This window comes from Microtus oregoni, unplaced genomic scaffold (assembly GCF_018167655.1).
Source record: "Microtus oregoni isolate MIOR12 unplaced genomic scaffold, Mior012 000024F_ref0000369, whole genome shotgun sequence".
Taxonomy (NCBI): Eukaryota; Metazoa; Chordata; class Mammalia; order Rodentia; family Cricetidae; genus Microtus; species Microtus oregoni.
In genome coordinates, this window is record NW_024543083.1 from 19,480,095 (window position 1) to 19,492,193 (window position 12,099).

A 12,099-nucleotide genomic window follows, 5' to 3' on the forward strand; every position below is an offset into this window, starting at 1 on the left:
GGATGAGGGATAGGGACAGGGGTACAAAGGGCCAAGATCAAGGCAGGATAGATGCTTAGTTCATCTGACATCCTAGTAACCTCTCCTGTTGCTATAACAAAGTGACCCCACAGAAGCAATATGAGAAAGGATTTATTTTGTCTCGAGGTTCTAGGGAGGCACAGTCCATCACGGTGGAGGAGGCATGGGGGCAGGAGGAAGAGGCTCACTGATCAGATGAGTCCACAGTCAGGAAGCAGAAAATGAACGGAAGGGAGGGCGCGTTAAAAAGCCTCAAGGCGAGCTTCTGGGGTGATCCATGCCCTCCGGTGAGGCTTCACCATCTAAGAGTTCCACAGCCTTTCCAAACCATACCACCAGCTGGGACCAAGTGGCTGTTTCACATCTGAGCCACAGCACTCAGCGTCTCACAGACGGGAGGACAAAGGCAGATGGAGTGTGATCCATCTTTCAGAACAACAATTCATAAATTGGAAGCTCAACTTTTGGTACCCAAAGGGAAAGATTATTTTAGACCATGACCACAGGTCCGCAACCAAGGCAGCAGTTGAGCATGCTCGTCACAGAATCAATGGATAAAATTTAAGAAGTATTTGTTAGCATTCTCTGAGCATGGTGTGGAGAAGTATACCGGAGAAGGAAGAAAGGGGTCCACTGGTGAGAATCCCACAGCCTAATGGGCCAACACTTAGTTAGAAAACAGCAGAAATGGACTCAGGGCTGGGGAGAGAACAAGAAGGGCCTCCACGCAGGGAGAAGCAAAGAGTCCTAACTGGGAGATGGTGAAGGGACCCGTGGAGGACAGAGGCGCCTCTGCCTCTGTGGAAAATGGCTCAGAGTGGTCTACACAAGCATGTACCCAGCACAGAATGTGGAGTTTGTGCATGGATGCGGCTCAGCTGTGAGCACTATTTAGTGAGTCACAGCCAAGCGAATGTTAGGAGAGACCTCAGATCGTGTTTTTATTTGACTACATGGGAAGCACAGAACAAAAAATGTGGGTATTCCTGGGTGGGGTCTGAGGAAAGAAGGGGTTCATCCTGATGGGAGGGGCCTGAGAAAGTTTCCTGCTGGGGCAAACTGGGAAGAATGTCCTAGGTAAAGTGAACTGGGAACCGCTGGCCCAGCTGAGGACACAGACAAGATAGGCCAGGAAGCCCAAGGTTGCACAAGGAACAGCCCATAGAATGGCATGTCCATCTCAGGGAACTGGAGAACGCATCGGAAGGTAAAGCTAACCAGATATTAGAGGGCTTTGGGAGCATTTTGTGTGGTTATGACAATGTTTTGCAGGCAACTGGGGACACCAGACTTCTAAGAAGAGATGACAATATTTTTCATTAATTTTAAAATTATTTTATATACCTACCATAGTTTCCCCTCCTCCGTCCCCCCCCCCTTAACTCACATCTACCCCTTCCCCATCCACTCCTCCTCTGTCTCCATTCAGAAAGGGGCAGGCCTCCCATGGGCATCTGAACAAAGCCTGGCTCATCAAGCTGAGGCAGAACCAAGTTCCTCCCCCTGCATCAAGGCTGGGCGAGGCATTCCAGCATGGGGAATGGGTTCCCAAAAGCCAGCTCAAGCACCAGGGACATACCCTGATCCTACTGCTAAGAGCCCCATAAACAGACCAAGCTACACAACTGTCACCATGATGTAGAGGGCCTAGGTTGGTACCATGCAGGCTCCCTAGCTGTCAGTCCAGAGTTGGTAAGCTCCCCTAAATTCAGGTCAACTGTCTCTGTGGGTTCCCCCACCATGACCTTGACACACACACATCACACCCCCACATCCCCCAGCTCATACAATCCCTCCTCCCTCTCTTCAACAGGACTCACAGAGTTCAGCCCAGTGCTTGGTTATAGATTTCTGTATCTGCCTCTATCAGTTACTGGATGAAGGCTCTCTGGTGACAATTAGGGCAGCCACCAATCTGGTTACAGAAGAAGGCCAGTGAAGGCACCCTCTCCACTACGGCTAAGGGTCTTAGCTGTGGTCATCCTTGTGGATTCCTGGTACCAAGTTTCTCATTAACCCCAAATGCACCCCCCACACACACACACATCAAGATATTTCCTGGGTAAACTGGGGGCAGTGGAGGGGGATGGAGGTGTGGGAACACGAGGGATCAGGTTGGATGGGTTGGGGGTGAGACAGATGGGGAAAATAATGAAAGACAACAACATTATAAGAAAGTCCTGCATGGAAAGGACTCGATACACCTGGGATCTGTGGCAGGGCTCAGTAATGAGGGATGGAGGGTGCAGGCCAGGGTGGGTGTTATTGTAGAGGCTGGGTGGGGGGCTGGTGAGGACAAAGGTAGGTAAGTAGGGAGACTTGACAGGAGAGGGGTCTCCTCTGAGTGAGAACAAGGTAAGAAGGAGCCACGCCCTGCCAGGAGATATGTGGGTCAGAGAAGGTCTCTGTAGCTGTGGCCAGCAGTGGGAGAATTTCAATTCTGTTAGGATCTCCCGAGAGGGGAGCCAGAGGTGCTAAGCAGCAGCCGGGAACCATGCCATGCAAAGGAGTTTAAGTGTGTGTGTGTGTGTGTGTGTGTACCAACAAATAATATTTGATCGATTATAACTTGAGAATTTTACACAAGATGTATGTTTTTGTCATATTCTCCTCACCCCCAGTTCCTCCTAGATCTAAGCTCCTTCTCAGTTTAATGGTTTCACCTGTGTTCATTCTCTCTCTAGGGTGTGGTCCATGCAAAAGGAGCCGCAGCTCTAAATAAGACTTCCCAACAGCTCCTCTGCTAGGGATGGGATTCTGTGTCCACCTCCTCTCAGCACGCTGGGATTTTGTGGGGCTTGAGATTGTCTAGGCTTTGTGTGTGCTGTTGCCGCTGCTGTGAGTTCACAGGGGCAACTGTCCTGCTGTGTCCAGACCACACTGTCTCCTCGAAGTCATCAAAGGCCTTACAGTCTCTAGGGACTAGCCTAGACAGGCCACAGGTCTTCACGGGGAATTCTGCTACACAAACATTGCGACAACTCAATGACCCGTTGCTATACCCACATCAGCGCGTCACCATCTCTCGTGAGAGAGAGAAGCCACTTCCTGCAACAGACGGCAACTACCTGATTATACAGGAACCCACAACTGGACAAGACATAGAGGAGGAGAGACCATAGAGTGTGCAGCATCCCGTCCTCCCAAGGTTCAGAGATCTCCATAGAAATAATACCCTTTTCAGTCAAGTCATCTAAAACGGTGACCAATGTCGCCACCCATGCTGGGATAAAAGGAATTAAGTGCTCTAATTATCAACATTAGAATTACTATATACTTAAAATGTCACAAAATAAAACAAAAATGAAGAATGACATAAAATACTGAAGTCCATTAAATAAAAGTCTCACTATCTTTAAAACATCCACCAATAAAAATAAAGAACCTACAGTTAAGATTTTGGGGGGATTTCTTGTGCTGTAGCCTGAGTGGCCCAGAAAATTCAATTCATCACCATGCCCTTGTCGATTTCACATATAGCGTCTCCAGGCAAACTTAGACAACCTTTAGATTTGGTGAATGGGTACTGTTGACTGAACAGACTGGGCCACCACTGCCCTACTAGGTCCTCCGCCGGAGTTATGATATAACTGTTTGCATCACTCCCTTTTAAGGTTGAGAAAATTGGGAAGTGAAAGGTTACATACCATGGCTGTAGTTGGGGTGGATACTGGCAAAACGACTTCCTAAGCCCCGAGGGCGCGGCAAAGCATAATCCTAGCCCATTGGCTTTCAACCCGCTGTTCCCACACCAGTAAGAACATTTAAGTAAACAAGGTCCAAGTTAGAGAGGCTTGAACATGAATTCAGAATGTCTCTGATCATGAAGCGTGGGCAGGGCCTGGAAGCCAAGGCCCCTTCTGCTTCTCAACAGAGAGCTCTCCTTTGTGACGCGGAAGCTTCCTTCACTCTGGATCTTCCGACTAGAATCAGACAGCACTGTGAGCTCTGAAGAATCTGTCCGGTTTCAAAAGCAATGTTGGAGGATGCAGACGGACACATAATTTATGGGACCCTGTCGAGACTCCCAGCCTCGAGGTATGACTGGAAACCATACTGCTACCCCCAGGTCTGTGTACCCTCAGGAGCTCAAGAGAAAGGGGATAGAGCAGACAGTCGGGGGCTGTCATGAGAGCAGCAGTCCTTCCCCTCATCCAGCCTTTATGGACAAAGACAACCCAGACTATACACACAGAGAGAGCATACAATAGGTCTAAAAGGAAGAGAGACAAATGTACAAATGTAACGACTCCAGCCTTCATTGCCATTTTTCTTGATGCTCAGCAATAAAATGCATATTCATTGAGCAGCAAGAAAGAAAATCACACTGATCATAAAATGTCCTAGTTGGGACTTTTTATATCTCTTCTTTGCCACAAAAATAAACATCTTTATATTTACAATATTTTTGTTTGATGGAGCCGAAGCATTCTAGCACGGAAGATAACTCTCGAAGGCCATGATAAATAACCGCAGTCCTGGGAACAATTAAATACACACAAAAAAGTATCCAAGTCTGTGTTCACATCAGCAAAAGGGTGGCAATTAAAGTAAGCGATCGCTATGATTAGCCGCACATAACTGTATTTCAGCAAATGAGCAGACATGGTTATTTCTGGGAAACAGAGGTAGCATGCAGATCCCGGCACTTCGGAGAAATGATTTCCTAGAAAACAGCGCTATTTTTGACTCGTTTGGTACTTTAAATTATGTGAGATATTTACTTGCTCCTACAACCTTTATTTAGGATGGACACTGACTGTACTATGAGCATGATGAATCCATATCAAAATTCAACCCCAGAAGTTGGAGATACGGCTCAGTGCTTAAGAACACTTGCTGCTCTTCCTCTTTGCCAGAGGACATGAATTCAGGTCTCAGCATACACAACTTGTGAACTTTTAACCGGACACTAATTCTGGGCTAGCCCCATCCTACTAGGTTCCCTGTAAAAAGTCCTGGTATAGCCTTGCATCATGCCCTTTGAAGAGGAGGAAAATTAGAAGGTGAAAGGTTAAGTACCACCCTGTGGTTGGATATTATTGCGTTGGATATGGGGTTTGTTGCTGGGCAGGATGATACCGTATTGGAGGGAGTAGTGTTCCGGGGGAACGGATGCCCTCTTCTGAACTCTGCGGGTACTTTTACACAGGTGGCATCTACACACACACACACACACACACACAGAGAGAGAGAGAGAGAGAGAGAGAGAGAGAGAGAGAGAGAGAGAACAAGATACAGAGAAAGAGAGACACACATACACATGCACATACAGGCGCAAAATAAAATAAAATAAAATCTTGTTCTCCTCCAGAGGTGCCATGGTCCTGTGCAAGTCACAGGCTCCATATGCGGAAGCTGCTCAGCTCTGTAAGGCTAAGGACTGGATTTTTCTGGCTGTCTGCCTAGCACTCGCTGGCTCATTGCAGGCTGTACCCTTGCGTCAATGGACAGATGCTTCCCGAGGTTCCATCGGGCAGGGCCTGAAACTGGGTATTTAATAGTCCCAGGAAAATATCACAGACCGGAAACTCATGGTGCTTGTGAGTTCATCAGCTCCGACCTGTCAGATTGGGAGGCTCAAGTCATTCTGCACTGGATTCACATAAGACCATTTTCCAAGTTGTAGCCTTTACTTTTTAACTATGCTCTTGATAATCAGCTCCGACCTGTCAGATTGGGAGGCTCAAGTCATTCTGCACTGGATTCACATAAGACCATTTTCCAAGTTGTAGCCTTTACTTTTTAACTATGCTCTTGATAAAACATAAGTGAATGAGATATTAAGTTAAAGGGAAGGTGCCTTCCTCCCCCTTCTCTGATTTATTTGTTGATTGAAATGTAGCCTTGTAACTACTGTTCAGTCAAGAATACAACGGTCTCCCTGGGGACTCGGGTGCTCTCTGAGACAGAGGGGACTTGGTGTTCCCTCTCCTGGGAGGATTTGTTGGAGTCTATTATGTTAGTTCTTCGACAGTTTCACACATGGACATACCACACTCTGGCCACTCTCCCTTCCCGCCCTCCTTGGCCCCTCTCTTACCCTAACACCTCACCCTCTTCCCCAGCTGTCTTTTTCCAGATTCATGACTGTCTGCTGCTGTGACCCAGTCATCTTAACCAGCACCATCTGCCTGACGACTGAGTTGGCACCCTCTGGACCCTTGTGGAAGAGTCACCAGTGGGTACACTGAAAGCCAAGGTTCTCCTTTCCCTGCATATACTCAGAGGGTATCCTTAAGACTCTGGCAGGCCCTGCTGGTTCCCTAAAACTCTGAAAAATGTGTGGGCATAAGGCCCAGCCTTTAGCCTTCACCTGCACTTCCTATGTGTAGACAAGGCTAGACTCCATCGAGCATGGCCATGCCTGGATTGTTGTCTTTGAGCCAAATATTTACTTGATTGTGTTTGTCTATGAACAGAGGAGGACCCTCAGCTGGTTAAATGTGTGCAAAATAATTTTCTCCTAATTAACAGCCCCCCATTTCTTTGGGTCTACACACTTCTCTCTCCCAGTGAACCCCCCCCCTTGCCATATTTTTCTATAACTCTCACTAATTTACACTTGGCATTTGGATCTAGAAGTTTCCTTGTAGGAAGAGGTTCAATTACAAAGTCAACTGATTGACTATTCGGAGACTGCTTAGCTTTCTGTCTAGAGTTTGGATAGAAATGTACTTGTCTATGTTCACATTTCCAAATTTATTTTGGCACATGATTGTTCACATTCCCTTTGTGCCCTCCCCTCCCCCCCCGTGATTTCTGAGAGCAAGGAGCAGTACTCCTTTCTATGCCTGGAATCTGCTTTCTGGGCCCCGTGTAGCTTAAAGGTTCTGCCACCGCTGTACGATGTTTGTCCCTTCTAGTCTCATGTTCTCAAGGTCACTTTCTTGAGAGGAGCAGTTCATGCTTCCTTGTTTCTGTATTTCGGCAAGCACACTTTCATCCTTAGTTGCCTCCCCCCCCCCCACCACTCTCCTGGTGTCTGTTTTTGTTTGCTGTCTCTAGCTTCTTGACATTTTCAGCACACGTACACAGAGTCTGTGCTTCAGGCTCTAATTCCCAGCTATGAAGACCCTGGCTGCAGCCTGGTCCTTGAGTCCCCATAAGGTACTGCTGGATGAGCTTTGATTAGAATGTTTCCATTTTCAGTTGATTAGGATCTAGCTGTCAAACCCACTGATTATTTACAGATGCGATTTTTTTTCAACAAAGGTTGATGATTTCGGTTTGATACAGAGGTGGGAGGTTCAGCCTTTGCAGATGCCCTGTTCTTCCACAGAGCTGCTCACCTAACCCTCTGTGTCCTGAGTTCCCCCAGTCTGGTCACTTGCTCTCTACTTGACTTTTCTCACCTGGCCTGATGTGTTTGCGTTGCCTACTCAGGTGCACACGGGCTCAGATCCCTCTTAGCAGTATCACAGGTGTGTGCTTGTTAAACCTGCCCGACGCTCACGGAGCGTGTTCTGGGTACTCCCCTAGTTGTGGAAAGCCTGTGTCTCCCACCCTGGAAGCTATTATTGTGACTGATAGTCCATAGGGATGAGTCCTTGTGCCTTGTGTAACTGACCTCTGGGAAGGCCCGTGTGTATATGCTTAGGTGTGAATTTTCTGAGGTCTGCCAGTGATCACTGAGTGATCTTAGATGTGAACCATCCCTCAGTCAAGATTTAAGGTGGCCAGAGGTTTTTTGTTTTTTGTTTGTTTGTTTTTTTTTTCTGACAGCTTGACTGTTAAATGGTGACGAACCTCACTAAGCTACAGCCAGCCTTCAGACCCTTAGCGGATCTGAAACAATCCCTGTTTGCTGCAGTAACTCTCTAAATTTGGGGGGTGACATCTCACAGAGCAATGGATAATAAGACATCTGGTCACTGGTTGAAGGGTGCTAAATTGATTCTCAGCTCTGCAGTTCATGCGCTGAGTGCACAGAAGCATGGCCCTGAGTGTTTGCATCAGCACTGTTTATGTCTGGGACATAAGCAAAGAGTCTGCTGGGCCCTGCTCTATTTCAGACTCCCTAGTCAGATCCATGCCTGGATCTTCACAAGGGCTGGGACGCTGGCAAATATTTCCACATTTAATCACTCCCTTTTCCCTAGAACCCTAGCAACCTTTCTCACCGTGCAGGAAAGACACACACATCATTTTCTAGAATCTGTATTCTCTTCCTAGAATCTGACGTGTTTTGCTGCAGAGACTGTCTGCCTATTGTCCGCCTAAACAACTGTCTGATCAAATTTAACGTCATCTGGTACTGGGCTTTGTTTTAGTGACGTGTGTTCTGTCTCCAGCTCCTGTTGGAGGTCGAAGTCCCCTTCTGCAGGGCTTGCCTCCTTTCATCCACGTCCTGTAAGGCACGAGTCTCTCTGCTCTGACTCCTGGGCAAACTGCAATTGCTAGTTCTGCCTCTGAGTTTCTGTGCTCATGTATCTCGTTAATCTACATGTGTTTTGCATTTTGCATCTAAAAATTGATTGTTTTTTTAATAATATTGAGAGGCCAAAGAGATGTTTATTGTCCTTGGGAACAGATTTACATACGTTTTTCTCAGGGGCCTGTGAATGCTATGATCCCAGTCTAACTTGGGGGTTCGAATGAGCTCCAGCTAATCCATGGTCCCGGTTCTGCTACACACAACTGACTCTGGGATGGGCACTTCAAAGCCCTGCTCCCTCCATGGCCTCGGTGATCCCTGGACTTCGTCTGTGTGCCTAGAGCCCAGGGTTATCCGAGAAGTAGGTTTTCCAGTGTCCCTAGTACCCATGGGAGGACAGCCCAGGACTCAGACTGCCTTGAGAGGCGAGCATGACTGTCACCACCAGTCTTGATTGTCAACCTGAATGGGTTTCAGAATTACTTAGGATGGTATTTCTAGAGAGACTTAACCGCAGAAGGCTGGTATCCCTGAACGTGGGTGGCACCCTGTTCTGGATTCTTGTACTACATAAGAAGGGGAAATAATTAAGCCATCTGAATACCAGCAAGCCATCTCTCTCTCTGATCCTGGCTGCTGGAACAAAGAAACCAGCCATCTCAGCTCCTGCCTCCAAAGCCTTTCATGCAAGGTGGGCTGTAGCCTCTCAAACCGTGAACCAACAGATGCCCTTCCTTAACCAGGCTTTTGTCAACGCAAAGGAAAGAACAATGAGCAATCAGGCCTCTGGCTCCCCCCTCGGCCCCTCCCAGCAGCTGATTGTGCTGTTGGGTCTCTAGTCCCTTTCATCAGAGTAAACAGAGATATTTTGTCATTTTCTCCTGGGCATTCTCAGGAAAGAACAGCTGGATTTTCTCCACCAGCCATTACTAAATCCCTATCAGAGGAAACGTTTGTTTACGTGGGCTTGGACGTGGCAGCCCAGCCAGTTTCTAAGCGACAGTCTGTCATCCGCAGCCCCTCATTCCTTCCCTTCACATTTCTTAGCTGTGTGAAAACATTTAATCAACAATGTTGGCCGAACGTCTTGTTCCTCCCAGCACAAGATGCACCTCCTAATGGTTCCTACAGATCGATGCCCAGCCAAACCTCGGAAAAGTCACCTAACAGTGAGTGCAATTCTCCCCTTAGGCCTGAGGTAAGAAGCTGACAGCGACGCCCAGGGTGGAGCTTTACAGTTTGCATTCTACCTACAGTTTGCATTGACCAAGCCTGCTTCATTTCCATGTCCTGGAGGGACTCTTCCTCCAATGCAGGTGTAGTTTAAGACTTTGACCCACTGGCTCTAGAGTTTAGAAGGGCTCACCGTTGGTGACGGAATTTCCATTTTCAGCTGTGACGGCACTAGACAGGGGGCTGGAGAGTTGAGTCCCGTGGTTATTTGCATTTCTGTCTTGAGTCTCCGAAGCCATTTCTGTTGAACTGGGTTCATCCCGGCTAGTCAGGTTCATGTTGGTTTCAAAACCTAAAATAAAGTTTAGTAAAGATTATTCTTGACCGGTAAAGCTTACTGCAAAAAATTGAGCAGAACGGGAGAAGAGGCTACTTAATTAAACACTAATCATGTTTAAAACACACGCCCCAAATCCCGGGTGAAATCTGTGCCCTGGATAGCAGCAAATAAACGCTGTCACAGCGCCCTTAATGTAAGTGGGGGGGGGGAGTAACTTATAATTTGCTATTTCCAAACAACCTATTCAAAGTTTCTGGGATGTATCCAAGAGCCTGTTATAACATTTCCTGTGCAGAACAGGTCATGAGTTTTTGTGCCCAAACCATCTACATATGGTGTGACAAGCTCATAGTGCTGAAAAAAAAATAAGTGTGTGTTGAGCAGGAGCATAAAACTTGTATTATCTGTTGCAATTTTGGGAACTAAACTTCAAACACACGAAAATACATTTTCTACACACACACACACACACACACACACACACACAATCTGTTTGCTTAGGGACTTACAACGTGTGTCTCACGCCAAGCATGCTGAGAAGTGTGCGAAGAGAAGCCGTGACTAGAACGTCACCCTCTAAACCTTGACTCATCCACACCACCTTGAGTGAGAGAACAAACTGAAGCCTGGGGTGGTGGGGGGGACAGGGAAAGCAAGAGCAGGTGACAATGTCACCTTGAGACAGGCTCCCTGTGACCTGCTACGTGGCGCCCAGCCCTTCACAGTGCTAATGGCTCCATGTGGTGCTTCTCAGCGTAGCCTGCCACAGGACTCAGTTCCCCTCTGAGGCAGGGCAGGTGCACCCGGGATAAATTCTTGTTTCCCTAGGACTCTCAGTGCCTCTGTGACCTCTCAGGATATGCTTGACCCTAACTCTGAGTGCACTGTGCGTGTCTGTTCTTTTTCGTCGGTGCCTAGTGGGTCCTATCTGTCCTGGAAGAGGAGCCTCTGACATTTGATGCCAGCAGGTTATTTAAAGGGGATGATAAAAAAAAAAAATTACTGTACTTTGCTTATAAGAGCTGGGTGTTGTCACTCTTGACCCCAATAACTCAGATCCCCAAGAACACAGAAATGCTAGCTTTGCTTTATGGGAAATGAGTTTTGAGTCCTGGGGCTGTGGAGACACAGAACAGACCTTAGCACAGATATTGTGGGTGCTGTGCAGTCACTTTTATGACTGAAAGCGTGGTATCTGTTTTTCCTTAAACTTTTAGAATGGATAACACCGGGAGAAGAAAGGAGGAGGGAGGAAGGAAGGAAGGAAGGAAGGAAGACAGTCTGTTCCTGGCAATCATGTGACACTGTAGGCAAATAAGTTTACCATGTACTCCATCTGAACCCACGTTTCAGTGCCGACCGCATGCACACCCTGTGCCTGGAGCAAGCTTCCCACCCATCTGCCTGTGGCTTACTAATCTCTAACCAGAACCCGGATCAGGTCACCCACCCAAGGCTTCTCCGCTCAGACAGAAAGATTTAGAGATAGGAATTGCTGACTGGATAGAATAAAGGAAAAATGATCAGAACTTTATACTCCAAGCCTTGACTCATCAAAGCCACCGTGAGCAAAAGAACAAAGCCAGAGGTATTACGCTACCTAACTTCAAAGCACATCGTAAAGCTCCGGTAACCAAAGCAGTGTGGACCAACCCAAAAACAGGCACAGAGACCAAAGAAACCGAGCAAGAGCACAGAAACAAGCCACATACCTGAGGCCAGAGGACTGTCTACATGGTTGCTGAGAATACCACTAAGGACAGAGTAGACATTTTATAAATAGTGCTGGGCACATTGGATGCTACAGACTCCTACTCATTGGTTAAAAGCCACTCAGAATGTATTGAATTCTTAAATGTGACATCTGCCATTACAGGAAGAGGGATGTTTCGGGATGTTATAATGGATGAGAGGGAGTGGGACATCACCCAAAGCACAAGAAATGATGCCAAACACACCAATAGGGTTACAGCAAATTGGTTAGCCTCCACATGGCAAAGGAAGCAGTGAAGAGACGGCCGACCAACCAGGAGAAAGACGTCTGTGAACCACACATCTAAGGAAAGCTAAAACACAGGATATGCAAGGAACTACAAAAACTCAGCTGCAAAAATAACCAGACTGAAAATGGACACCTGCCCACAGAAGACATGAACATATATGAACAAGAACATATGTGGAAATAGGC

At 47.2% G+C, this 12,099-nt stretch overlaps 1 protein-coding gene across 2 annotated transcripts in view; it reads right to left on the minus strand.

The window, feature by feature from the left end:
• Myo16 (myosin XVI) overlaps window positions 1–12,099 on the minus strand; it is a 427,263-nt gene that overhangs the window by 27,051 nt on the left and 388,113 nt on the right. For both annotated transcript variants that reach the window (XM_041673988.1, XM_041673987.1), the window contains exon 33: window positions 9,765–9,923. In XM_041673988.1, the coding sequence (XP_041529922.1) occupies window positions 9,765–9,923 (159 nt within the window). The remainder of the gene's footprint in view (window positions 1–9,764; window positions 9,924–12,099) is intronic.